Below are 12,467 nucleotides of genomic sequence, written 5' to 3'. Positions count from 1 at the left end.
CCCCGCGCTCCCCTGGCTCGGGCTTGGTCTCTCCCACTTCCCAGAGAATTGGAGTATTGTCTTCTGCAGAACCTGGTGGTCGGGATCGGGGACCCGGGGAAGGGGCTTCTATGGCCCGGGGGCGCCGGTGAGGGGCTCACGGGGGGCCGAGCCGGCGGGGCGAGCCGGGCCTGGAGGGGCCACGAGTGGGGCGCGCCGGCGGGCCGGAGGGGCCGGGCCGGGTCCTCGCGGGGGGGCGCCGGCGGCCCGACAGCTCGGGATGCAAATAAGATGCAAAGCAGCATGCAGATGAGCGCGGGCGCCCCCGGCCCCCCGCTCCGCGGCTGAGCCCCGCTCCGCGAGGCCCCGCTCCCCGGCCGCGCTCCGCAGCGGGGCCCGGCCGCGGCGTCCAGGGCGGCCTCGGGGGGCGGCGGTTGCAGCGCGCAGCTCGCCGGCGGGCCGGGCGCCGGGCGGCCGCGGCGGGGGGAGAGGCGGGCCCGGCCGGGGCGCGCTCCCCGCCGCTCCGCGCCTGCACCCGACGGCGGGGCCCGTCCGCGCGGCGGCCGGCGGGCTCGGGGCAGGGCGGCGACGCCGCTGCGCCCCCGGTGCTGTCTGCACGGGAGAGGCCGGCTCGGGGCCGGCCATCTCCCCGCAGCGGCAGGGCCCGAGCGACCAGCCGGAGGGCCCGAGCGCCCGCCCCGCCGCGGCGCCCACGCGCTTCGCCTCCTGCGGCGCAGCCCGCGCGGACCCCGCCCCGGCACGCGGAGCGCGGCGGCCGCGGGCCCTTTAAGGGGCGGGGCCGGCGCGCCCCGCTCCCGCCTCCTGCCGGCCGACCGCGCGCTGGTGGGACTGGCTCGCGCCGCAGCCAACCGCTTCTCCTTTTCCTTCCGTCGCTTCCCTGGTGACCCCGGAAGTGGAAGTCGGCGCAGGTCGGCGGCCGCGGCGGGGACGGAAGGCGGAAGCGGAGCGGGAGCGGGAGGCGGAGCCGGGGGAGGGGCTCTCGGAGCTCCCCTGGCCCCAGGCCCGGCTGCTCGAGGGGGAGGAGTTACCGCCGCTCTCGGGTACGTTATCCCGCCCTCCACCCCGCCCGGGGGATCCCGGTGGCCTTTTTCAGGGGCGACCCCGAGCCCCGGCCCCAGGGTTTCCTTTAGGGCCGCACGGTCCCCACCCTTTTCCGGCAGCCTGCGGTCCCCGTTTCCGATTGTCTTTCCCTGTTTCGGAAAAGTGACCCCAGCACTGTACCCTTCGCGGTACTTACCGCTGTCCTAGATTCAGCATCATGGCTTTCGGGGGGGGGGCGGGGAACCCAAAAAACCAAGGGAATTTGGAGGAGGGGGAGTGTTGTCATTAATGTAGTTGTTGTCATTATGTAGTTGTCATTAATGTTGTCATTAATGTAGTTGTCATTAATGTCAGTGTTGTCATTAATGTAGTAGTGGCTTATTGCTTGGGGTGATGGCCGCTCCCCAAAGAAGATGGGGAAACAAGGGTGGTGGGTGCATTCGGTATGTCCCCAATTTAAGATTTTAACCCTTCTCTTGGTCGTATCGTCCCCACCTTGATATCTTTGTTACAGGCATCAGAATTTACCATGATGGCTGTGACCTAAAACCCTCAGGAAGCCCCGGGGTCATGGCCCAGAAGCACCCCGGAGAAAGAAGATTGTGTGGAGCCCACCGCGGTAGGGGTGCCTCTCTCAGGACTTTAGGACCCTCTGTGGATCCTGAAATACTTTCATTCTCAGGACTCAGGGACTCAGCGAGGCCTGCTCCTAATGGCACCCACTGCCTCACAGAACACTCTAGTCCTAAGTACACACAGCCCCCAAACCCTGCTCACTGGTCGGATCCAAGCCATGGCCCCCCGAGGGGTCCAGGACCCCCTAGGGATGGAGAGAACCCAGATCAGAGCGAGGCTTCTTCAGAAGAAGAATCAGGAGTGGACCAGGAACTCTCAAGAGAGAATGAGGCTGGGTACCAGGAGGACGGGAAGCCTTTTGTTTCCATTCCGTCTGCTTGCGACTGCCAGGGCACCTCTAGAGTCTCTGAAGGACCTTACTCTGAGGGAAGAGATAGCTCTTCCAGCAACTTTTGCCACCATTGTACCTCTCCAGCTTTGGGGGAAGATGAAGAGTTGGAAGAGGAATATGATGTTGAGGAACCTCTTAAATTCCCCAGTGATTTTTCACGTGTGCCCAGTGGAAAGAAACCTCCACCCCGGAGACAGAGGCACCGCTTTGCAGCCAAGGAGGATACTCGGGAGGGTGGACGCCGAGATCCCAGGTCCCCTGGTCGACACCGGCTGGGCCGGAAACGCAGTCAGGCGGATAAGCGCAGAGGCCTGGGATTGTGGGGAGCAGAGGAACTGTGTCAGCTTGGACAGTCAGGCTTCTGGTGGCTGATCGAACTGCTGGTATTGGTGGGAGAGTATGTGGAAACTTGTGGCCATCTCATCTATGCATGCAGGCAGCTGAAGGGCAGTGATCTGGACCTCTTTCGAGTCTGGATGGGAGTCTGGGCAGGGCGACTTGGGAGCTGGGCCCAGGTGATATTCCAGTTTTTGAGCCAGGGATTTTGCTGTGGAGCAGGGCTTTTCACCCGTTTTCTTAGGCTGTTGGGTGCTCTGCTGCTTCTGGCTCTGGCCCTCTTGCTGGGCTGTTTACAGTTGGGCTGGAGGTTTCTTGTGGGACTGGGTGACCGGTTAGGCTGGAGGAGTAAGGCCACTTGGCTCTTCTCTTGGCTGGATTCTCCCACCTTGCAGCGTTGTCTGGTTCTGCTGAGAGACAGCAGGCCATGGCAGCAGCTAGTAAGAATGGTTCAGTGGGTTTGGCTGGAGTTGCCTTGGGTCAAGCAGAGGATTAATAGGCAAGAGAATGCACCTGTATCGGGTGGTCGCTACTGTCAGCCTGAAGAGGAAGTGGCTCGACTCTTGACCATGGCTGGGGTACCTGAGGATGAGCTAAACCCTTTCCATGTGTTGGGGGTTGAAACCACAGCATCAGATGTTGAACTGAAGAAGGCCTATAGGCAGCTTGCTGTGATGGTGAGTACTCTCCCTTTTATTTCCCGTTCCTCTTTTGTCCCCATTTTATTTTCTACTCCAGTTTTAGGTAGAGTGGAGTAAAGGGAAGGCAGAGTAGAAAATCTACTTGAAGCTGAAGGTTAACTGTGGACCCAGTATGGAAAAGTTCAGGAAGTGCATGCGAATGATTATTCCAGGACCAGGTGAAAGAAAAAAAGTTATTTCAAGGCCAGCAGTTCACGGTGGGAAAGAGAAGGAGAGCTGAACATAAATCATGGGCATGTGCATATGTGTGTCATACATGAAAATGGTTGCTTTTATTGATGGGAATAGATGCACCATATGCTTCAGAGAAGTGGTTTAGTATAAGCATTCAATCAAATTGCCATGGGACGGAGAGCAGAAACATTACTATTTCTGTACAAGTAACACTACAAAATGAATAAGTAACGTGTTAATATAAATTGCACAGGAAGCCTATTTTACTGAGTGCATGGACTGGTGAAACATAGTGTGCAAATTGTTGCATGACACTAAAGTTGCCGACCACCTAGGTTTCCAGTGAACATTCAAGGCACAAAAAAAGTGTCAGGCCTGTTACTTACCAAAGGACTAAATTTGTTTGGTGGGAAATACATGCTCCTTAGTGGACAGGGCCTGGAATATTCTTTGAGTGTGGAACAACTTCTTACATTCAAGTTGTTACTAATAGTAGAGCTCTTCTCTCACCTTCATGTCTTTTTTTTTTTTTTAATATTTATTTATTTATACAAGCACTGGGGTACAGGCCAGAGGCATGGGAAGGTGAGAGTATGCACCAGAGGCAGAACAGGCAGACGACTGAAATATACTGCTGAGGGGAGCAGTGGGCAGGACAGGAGAGATCTGCCCCGCCATGTGGGAATCTCCCTGACTGGCCAGGAATCGAACCCGCGCTACAGAGGCTGCGGACAGCTTCACAGTGCTACGCTAAACCCACTGCGCCACTGGGGAGGCCCCTCACCTTCATGTCTTTGAACAGATACCTTCTTTTGGGGAATATCAGTTTGTTTTTTTTTTTTAAGATTTATGTATTTATTTATACATACAAGCACTGGGTACAGTCAGAAGCGCAGAAGGGTGAGAGAATTCACCAGAGCCAGAGCGGGGAGCAGAACAGTCAGAAGGACCGAAGTACACTGCTGAGGGGAGCCGCGGGCGGCAGTTGAGGTCTGCGCGCCATGTGGGACCCTCCTCCGGTGGCCAGGGAGCAGCCGGGGATCAAACCGGCGCTGCAGAGGCTGCGGGCAGCTTCACAACCCAGCGCTCAACCGCTGCGCCACTGGGGAGGCCCTGGGAAATACCAGTCTTAAGAAAATTTTCATTTTCAACTTACTTTCTTGGAGTAGAGGTGTGGTTAAGTTGCCCAATCTTCAGTATACTTGCCCTGTACTCCCAGGTTCTCCCTTGTTTTAGCCCAGAGTGTCTGTGGTTTCTTTTAAATTGACTCCCTCATTGCCCTTACTAGAACCCCAGAGTGACCATGACTAAAAGACTGTTCTATAAGCTCTGGGAATGTGGTAGATCTAACAACATTCTGTTTATTTGTCATCAGTCATGAGACTGGATTTATCTCTGTTTTTTGGGAATGACAATCAGGAAGCTGTAGGGAGAGGATATTATTTGTCTTGGAAAAACACTGAAAAGTGGGTGAAAAGCCTATGAGGATCACAATATGCTATTTCATGTCTGGGACAGAAAAGTAAACTATTGTGCAAAGTTTTGTGTAGATATGAGAATTTTTCTACTTAGAAAGGAATGAATTTGAGGATGTTAATGTGTTTGGAATTACTGCTTTACTGACAATGAAATTTCAGTGTGACGGATTAGTATATGTGTGCCAGCAAGGGTGACTAACCATCCCTGTTTGATTGACGGGTTTCCTCAGATCTGAACTTTTCATGCTAAGACTAGGCACAGTGGTCATCCTGGTGCCAGATTCTGTGCCATATACTGCACATGTATTCTCTCCTAAGCTATTCCCGGTGATCCATCATACATAAACTATCTTATATGCCAATAAGCAACAGAGCTTGGACTTCACCCCATCTGTCTTCAGAGCCAGAGCAATTAATCATTAAGCTATATGGATTCTCTGAGGAAAAAGAACCCCTTGATACGAGATTATTTTAATCCAAGAAGGGGAAACTGTTGGAATAATTTCTTTTTTTTTTTTTTTTAAAGATTTATTTATTGGGCCTCCCCGGTGGCGCAGTGGTTGAGCGCAGGGTTGCGAAGCTGCCTGCGGCCTCTGCGGCGCCGGTTCGATCCCCGGCTGCTCCCCGGCCACCTGAGGAGGGTCCCACATGGCGCGCAGACCTCTCCTGCCGCCCGCTGCTCCCGTCAGCAGTGTACTTCGCTCCTTCTGCCTGCTCTGCTCCCCGCACTGGCTCTGGTGAATTCTCTCACCCTCCCGCGCTTCTGACTGTACCCAGTGCATGTATAAACAAAACAAACAAACAAATAAATAAAACATGCCTCTATTAAAAAAAATTGTTTAAAAAAAAAAAGATTTATTTATTTATTTATACAAGCACTGGGTACAGTCAGAAGCGCGGGAGGGTGAGAGAATTCACCAGAGCCAGAGTGGGGAGCAGAACAGGCAGACTGACAAAATACACTGCTGAGGGGAGCAGTGGGCACAGCAGGAGAGGTCTGTGTGCCATGTGGGACCCTTGCTGGTAGCCGGGGATCGAACTGGCGCTGCAGAGGCTGTGGTCATCTTCGCAGGCCAGTGCTCAACTGCTGCGCCACCAGGGGAGGCCCTGGAATAATTTATGTTGAAATCTCTTTATCTTGGTAGGTTCATCCTGACAAAAATCATCATCCCCGGGCTGAGGAGGCCTTCAAGGTTTTGCGGGCAGCCTGGGACATTGTTAGTAACCCTGAAAAGCGGAAAGAATATGAGATGTAAGTTGGAAATGAGAAATTGTCAGGTGTCAGTCTTCAATAGCAGATGTCCCTGCATTTGTGGGTGGAGACTCTCTGAGATGGGGGGAACGGGTTGCTTGTCTTTTGCGCTGACTAGGGGCCTTTGTCCCTCAGTCAATACTCTGTGACTTAAAAAGTTTTTCTTCTCTTTAGGAAACGAATGGCAGAGAATGAATTGAGCCGGTCTGTGAATGAGTTTCTGTCCAAATTGCAGGATGACCTCAAAGAGGCAATGAATACTATGATGTGCAGCCGATGCCAGGGGAAGCATAGGTATGCAATAGGCCAGGAATGGGACAGTGACAGCATAGGGGGTGGGTAGCTAAAGACTTGGTAGTTGTGGGGTACAGATGGTAAGAAAACCCCTGAGGTTTCTGCTTTTGTCTTATTATCAAGAGATTGAGGGTTTGAATAAGTAGAAAGAATATTTTTTTTTTTGCATGAATAAATTTTTTATATAATTGGGGTATAGGCCAGAGGATTTACCAGAGACAGAGTGGGGAAACAGAACAGGCAGAAATACACAGGCGTATCATGCTCAACCCGCTGTGCCACCACTGAGGCCCTGTAACTTTATTTGCTAATCAGTGATTAGTTTTCATCCACATTGACTGTCTGTAGATTTTTGAAAGTTGTGACAGGTACATAGGTAACCAATGTATACAGCTTGTTTGGCGAATCTTCATCCTCAATATGTTTCCTGGACAACCGTACATGGATACGATAGGGGACATTCCTTATTCCCTTGGCCCAGACAGCTTTGTTGAGCCTGGTGTCGATGCGCACATCTGGAGTGCCCATTTCCTTCATTGCAAATTTCCGGATCTCTTTGAGTGCTCTAGGGGCACGCTTCTTAAAGCCAATTCCATGGATGCGCTTGTGAATGTTGATTGTGTATTCTCTGGTAACCACCTCGTTGATGGCAGAATGGCCCTTCTTCTTCTCGCCACCCTTCTTTGCGGGAGCCATCCTGCCGGGCCAGAACGCTGAAAGGAGAAGAAGATAATATTTTTAAGTGTAAGGTAGAAGATTGGAAGACATGGGGCCTCCCTGGTGGCGCAGTGGTTGAGCGCTGGGTTGCGAAGCTGCCCGCGGTCTCTGCGGCGCCGGTTCGATCCCCGGCTGCTCCCCGGCCACCGGAGGAGGGTCCCACATGGTGCGCAGACCTCTCCTGCCGCCCGCTGCTCCCCTCAGCAGTGTACTTTGGTCCTTCTGCCTGCTCTGCTCCCCGCTCTGGCTCTGGTGAATTCTCTCACCCTCCCACGCTTCTGACTGTACCCAGTGCATGTATAAACAAAACAAACAAACAAATAAATAAATAAATAAAACATGCCTCTATTAAAAAAAAAAAAAAAGAAGATTGGAAGACAGGGTGTCTTCATTCTCACCAGAGACAGAGTGGGGAGCAGAACAGGCGGATTGACTGAAATATACTGCTGAGAGGAGCAGTGGGCAAGACAGGAGAGGTCTTCTGCGGCAGCTTCATTGTGCTGAGACTTAACCCCTTGCACCACCAGGGAGGCCCAGCTTAACAAATTATTTTTTTTTAAGATTATTTATTTATGTATACAAGAGCTGGGGTACAGGCCAGAGATGTGGGGAATGAGAAGATTCACCAGAGACAGAGTGGGGAACAGAACATGCAGACTGGCTGAAATCCATTGCTGAGGGGAGCAGTGGGCGAGACAGGAGAGGTCTGCTGTGCCATGTGGGTTGCTTTCTGGCCGGCCGGGGATTGAACTCATGCAGCAGAGGCTGCAGATCGCTTCATAGTGTGGTGCTTAACCACTTGTGCCACCAGGGAGGCCCCAGCTTGACAAATTATTAAGGAACTATCCTTTTGTTGGGTTGCAGGAGGTTTGAAATGGACCGGGAACCTAAAAGTGCCAGATACTGTGCTGAGTGTAATAGGCTGCATCCCGCTGAGGAAGGAGACTTTTGGGCAGAGTCAAGCATGTTGGGCCTCAAGATCACCTACTTTGCACTGATGGATGGAAAGGTGTATGACATCACAGGTACACTTCTATCTTCTAGAAATATGCGATCATGTGTGTTCAAAACTGGTATTTTGGCTAATGATTTCTCTTACTTGCAGAGTGGGCTGGATGCCAACGTGTGGGAATCTCCCCAGATACCCACAGAGTCCCCTATCACATCTCATTTGGTTCTCGGATTCCAGGCACCAGTGGGCGGCAGAGGTAGGTGGTATTTCAGTAATAATCTACCCACTATTCTATTTCTGTGTTTCAGATGACGTGATATTTAGGACACAGGGATGTCTCACTCTTTAAGAAGTTTGAGAACTGACTCAGTTCATCTTTAATTTAGGTACACATAGGTAACATTAGTAATCATGACTCTTTTATCTCTTATTCAATCTTTTTTCCTCAGAGCCACCCCAGATGCCCCTCCTGCTGACCTTCAGGATTTTTTGAGCCGAATCTTTCAAGTACCCCCGGACCAGATGTCCAATGGGAACTTCTTTGCAGCTCCTCAGCCTGGCCCTGGGGCCACTGCAGCCTCCAAGCCCAACAGCACAGTACCCAAGGGAGAAGCCAAACCGAAGAGGCGGAAGAAAGTGAGGAGGCCCTTCCAACGTTGATAACCCTTCTCTTCTTTCCTCAAATCAATGTCAGGGAGTCATAAGGGCTGTGTACAGCACAGGATGGAGTTTGACTTGTTTATTTTTAAATATTTAAAAAAGGGAAAATTTTAAGCTCAAATTATTCACTCAGTACGTATAGAAGTCCAGAAACCACTCCCCTCCTCCACCAGTACCCACTAACTGAATCTCGTCTTCTGATAATACCAAAGAAATAGGCTATGGCTAGAGCAAAGAAGCTAGGGCCTGGACCTGGGCTGGACAGTATCTCCCATGGTAGTATGGGAACTGTATTTTTCCCTAGGATCTATATGCCTCTGTCTTGTCTTTTGCTTCTAGAGATGACACTTTGCCCCCCCCCCTTTTAAATTACAAGACTGTCTTATTCCTTGACCCATTCCAGGAAGGTGCCCCTTCCTTTACCCCAATATACTAGTTGAGAGACAGAAGAAGAAAGCATGTAGCCCTAATTATTGGAGATATATAGAGTTCAGAGAGTGGGAACTCTGAATTTTTCCTCTGACTTTCACCTTGTGGGTAATCACCCAACTTTATGCTTGTTGCTGCAGGGATGGCCAAAACTAATTAATTTTTAAAAGCCCTCTGCCCTTGGGTGAGGGGGAAAGATGTAGGGGTTCCAGGCAGCCCCCTTATGATCCAAGGGTTTGTATTTTTTTAAGTTTGTTCATATTTGTATGTACATATCTATTTAACGCCAGGGGATTATCTTTCTATAAATATACAGCTGGCAATCTGTATCTTCCCTCTCTTCTTTGCCCATATAGCTGAAGCCCTTTTTCTTATTTGAGAATCCTTTCCCTACTAAGTGTAAGCTGAAAGTGAAGGGCACCTCCTACTGGACTGAGGGAGAGGGAGGGGCAAGAAATACCATAGTAAAGTGTTGTACAGTAAGTCAGCATTCCATTTTTTTGCCCTACCTTTGCGCAAACATTTTCCAGCTCCTGATGATCAAATTGTAGCCATATTTGAAAAAAATTATCTTTATTATAAGGAAAATACATAGCAACACAGAGTTGGAAGGTGGTAGGGAGTGGAAGATATGGAAAAACTTAATTACTAAGTAAGCTGCCCAAATGTGGCTTCCTGCTGTGGCGGTGAGTGATTTGGCCCTGACCTTTCTTGATTCAAAGAAACCTGTTTTTAGCAGGGCTGGGCCAAGGGAGCCCCACTTTCCAGTCTGTTCTCTTCCCTCAAGTCTAGGGAAGGTGGTACAGTCCTCAGGCTTTTAAGATACAGAAGACAGTATGGAGAAGACAGTATGTGACAGCCCTTTGTTCCAGCGTCAGCCCCAAGCCCATCCCTCAGTACTTGTTGATGCCAAAGAGACGAACCCCATGGAATTGGGGCAACTTGGGCAGCAGTACACTGAGCAGTGAGGCTGTGTTGATGAAGAAGTGAGCAGCATCATACTTGGTGTAGAAGCTGGCCAGGAGGTAGCTGGGGAGAGAAGAAATACGTTGAGTGAAGTCAGCCTTCCCTGTCCTTATTCATGCCTTTCCAGTCACTTTCTCTTCTATTTTAAATGACCAGTTTGATTGCATGTAGTCCTGGGATATTTGAAAATACTCCCCCTCTGTTAACCATATTTACTTTGGGGTTGGGGAAGTAATCAGAGAGCACCTTTAACTGGAGATTTGTAAGTCTGTGTGTCTTTTAATTGTTGATGATGTGGCAAATGACTGCTGAAGCAGTTTCAGCCTATTAGAATCTTCTTCGCTTCCACTCCCCACAGTCCATTTTTACTGATTTACATCAGTTCTGCCTTTATTTTTTAATTTATTTATATCAGAACCGGGGTACAGGCCAGATGCACGGGAGGGCGAGAGGATTCACTAGAGACAGAGCAGGGAACAGAACAGGCAGACTGATAAAATACACTGCTGAGAGGAGCAGCGGGTGCGACAGGAGAGGTCTGCCCCGCCATCTGAGACCCTCGCCGGCCGGCCGGGATTGAACCAGCGCTGCAGAGGCCGTGGACAGCTTCACAGTGCGGCACTCAACCGCCTGCGCCACCAGGGAAGGCCCTTTGCCTTTATTTTTTAATGTAAAATAGTTTACGTGATGTTTTAGTTTTTCTCAGTCCTTTCTCCATTCCGCTACCACCAAGGAGACAGCAAGGAATGCTGTATTACCATCTTCCACTTTTTATTGCTCTCCCTAGATTGAGGCCTAGTGTACCACAGTATCTTAAAGTGTCAGTGTGAGTGGTCTGCTTTTTTAAAGTTTTTCCCGTGCACCTTTGTACCTGGCTTTTGGAGCATCTCCCATATCTCCCCTTGGACTCACAGTACAATAGGAGAGATGCTGAGGAATTTTCGGGAAGAAGTAAACTGGAGCCCGTAGTCCATCTGTTCCCAGTGTGTCAGTAGTCGAGCCTTTCCTTGGTCAGGGGTCTCAAAGGGTGTCCCTTTCACTGTATGTAGGAAGACATACATAGCCTGGGAGGAGGGAAGGGCAGATAAAAAGGGGTAGAAAGTGGTCCTTCAGCTCAAGAATTATGTTGAGATTCCCAAAAGAAAGACATAAACCCCCAAGTAATTGGTGATTTTAACTTGTTTTGGCTGGGAAAGGCCTGCGTGGGTATAAGGGTGCCGCTTAGTGCTCACCAGGTTATGGATGACGTTGGTCAGGGTCCAGACAACAGGAATGCTGAAGAAGGGGACGCTGAGTAGAACCACATGCAGCAGTCCCACTAAGATGATGTAGGCCAGCCAGATGCCCCGGCTATTCATCACTCGAGTGTTGGGGTTTACTTCGCTGTGTGCCACCCCCACATTCATCCTACCACAGTGGGGGATCAGGCAGGAGTCCAACTCAATTTCCTCTCAACACCCCTTTGAGTTTGCCTCCCCAAATGGTCTCCTGGACGGCGAAAATCCCCCGAAATATTGGGAATGAAAACTTCCTCATCCTGCACGAAGGAAAAACTGAAGACTTGAGGGGAAAACTTAAAAGGCAGGCGTCCTCTTTACATCTGAAGAGGCACACTGTGGTAACTTTTACTGTGACTCTTGCACTTCAGCTGTTAACGATACGCCTTGGCTTGGGGCACTTATTTCAAGGAGCAAGTACCTCAATTTGTTTTTCTGAAGAAGTTAAGGCGTCACCAGGAGCCACTCTCAAAAGAAGGTCTTGGGGAAGGACCAAGAAACAAGTGAGGAAGACTGAGGGGATAAAGTGACTTCTAATCTCCGCGTTTTCCTCTGGGACTTGCCCTCCGTTCTCTCCCCCCACCACAGCAGGGGGGCAACCAGCACCCCAGTTCCTCCGCCCAGACCTGGGGCGCCGCAAGCACTTGCCCAGGGCTTCTGGCTTGAGTTAGGAAGAGAACCTGAGCTCATCGTCTCGCGAGCCCTGGCTCCGACTCCGGGACGGCTCTGAGCGTCCGAACTGGCCCCCTGAAACCGTGCTAGCTCGAAAGATGACGAGGCCTAGTTGGGAAATCAGCCTTTGTCCACCCGCCTCCGCTAAAATTCCCCTGAAACTGCCCCACGCTCCTCCCAAGCTTCTTTCTGTCGTTCGTCGCCTCTTTTCAGCGCTTCCCCTTGGGATAGAAATCGCCGCCTAGTCCCCTCGCTCGGTCGCCTCTCGCCAACGTCCCTCAGCACCCCGTCCCAGCGCCCCCGCAGTCCCTACCTGCCAGTTTCAGGGACCCGTCAGGCTAGGGGCGCCGCGCTCCCTCCACCCCTGCGGTCTCCAGGAAGCAGCCGCCCCCGCCCGCCTGCGGCTTCCCTATTGGCTGAGCACCAACAGCGCTGCCGCCACCCATTGGCTGGCGAACCGCGACGGGGTCGCGCAATTGGTTGCTCTTCCGTCGTTCAGAAGGTGCGAAGCCCGCCCTTCTCTCCGTACCACCTTTTGAGAGAGGCGGGGA

At 51.5% G+C, this 12,467-nt stretch overlaps 3 protein-coding genes across 6 annotated transcripts; 1 reads left to right on the top strand and 2 right to left on the bottom strand.

Moving 5' to 3' along the window:
- Positions 1–877: 877 nt before the first annotated feature.
- DNAJC14 (DnaJ heat shock protein family (Hsp40) member C14) lies at positions 878–10,611 on the top strand. 2 transcript variants are annotated; one of them, XM_037514933.2, is made up of 7 exons: positions 878–1,040; positions 1,556–3,021; positions 5,843–5,949; positions 6,124–6,243; positions 7,825–7,985; positions 8,066–8,168; positions 8,362–10,611. In XM_037514933.2, the coding sequence occupies exons 2-7, from the start codon at positions 1,612–1,614 to the stop codon at positions 8,570–8,572; spliced, it is 2,112 nt and encodes a 703-aa protein (XP_037370830.1). In that variant the 5' UTR covers positions 878–1,040; positions 1,556–1,611; the 3' UTR covers positions 8,573–10,611. The 2 variants fall into 2 exon arrangements, with proteins under 2 accessions (XP_037370830.1, XP_054552662.1); XM_054696687.1 differs by lacking the exon at positions 878–1,040 and adding an exon at positions 1,089–1,229.
- LOC119248030 (60S ribosomal protein L31-like) lies at positions 6,539–6,973 on the bottom strand. The gene has a single exon (XM_037514937.2). The coding sequence runs from the start codon at positions 6,937–6,939 to the stop codon at positions 6,562–6,564; it is 378 nt and encodes a 125-aa protein (XP_037370834.1). The 5' UTR covers positions 6,940–6,973; the 3' UTR covers positions 6,539–6,561.
- ORMDL2 (ORMDL sphingolipid biosynthesis regulator 2) lies at positions 9,542–12,360 on the bottom strand. Of its 3 annotated transcripts, none has more exons than XM_037514936.2 (4): positions 12,230–12,360; positions 11,200–11,374; positions 10,880–11,031; positions 9,542–10,030 (listed from the first exon to the last, which is right to left on the bottom strand). In XM_037514936.2, the coding sequence occupies exons 2-4, from the start codon at positions 11,371–11,373 to the stop codon at positions 9,895–9,897; spliced, it is 462 nt and encodes a 153-aa protein (XP_037370833.1). In that variant the 5' UTR covers position 11,374; positions 12,230–12,360; the 3' UTR covers positions 9,542–9,894. The 3 variants fall into 3 exon arrangements, with proteins under 3 accessions (XP_037370833.1, XP_037370831.1, XP_037370832.1); XM_037514934.2 differs by having other exon boundaries at positions 11,200–11,724; positions 12,230–12,322; XM_037514935.2 differs by having other exon boundaries at positions 11,200–11,504; positions 12,230–12,322.
- Between the last annotated feature and the right edge of the window lie 107 nt (positions 12,361–12,467).

The sequence above is a fragment of the Talpa occidentalis genome, unplaced genomic scaffold (assembly GCF_014898055.3).
Source record: "Talpa occidentalis isolate TD23 unplaced genomic scaffold, MPIMG_talOcc4v2.1 talOcc4.16, whole genome shotgun sequence".
NCBI classification, from domain to species: domain Eukaryota; kingdom Metazoa; phylum Chordata; class Mammalia; order Eulipotyphla; family Talpidae; genus Talpa; species Talpa occidentalis.
This window is presented reverse-complemented; position numbering and strand designations above follow the sequence as displayed.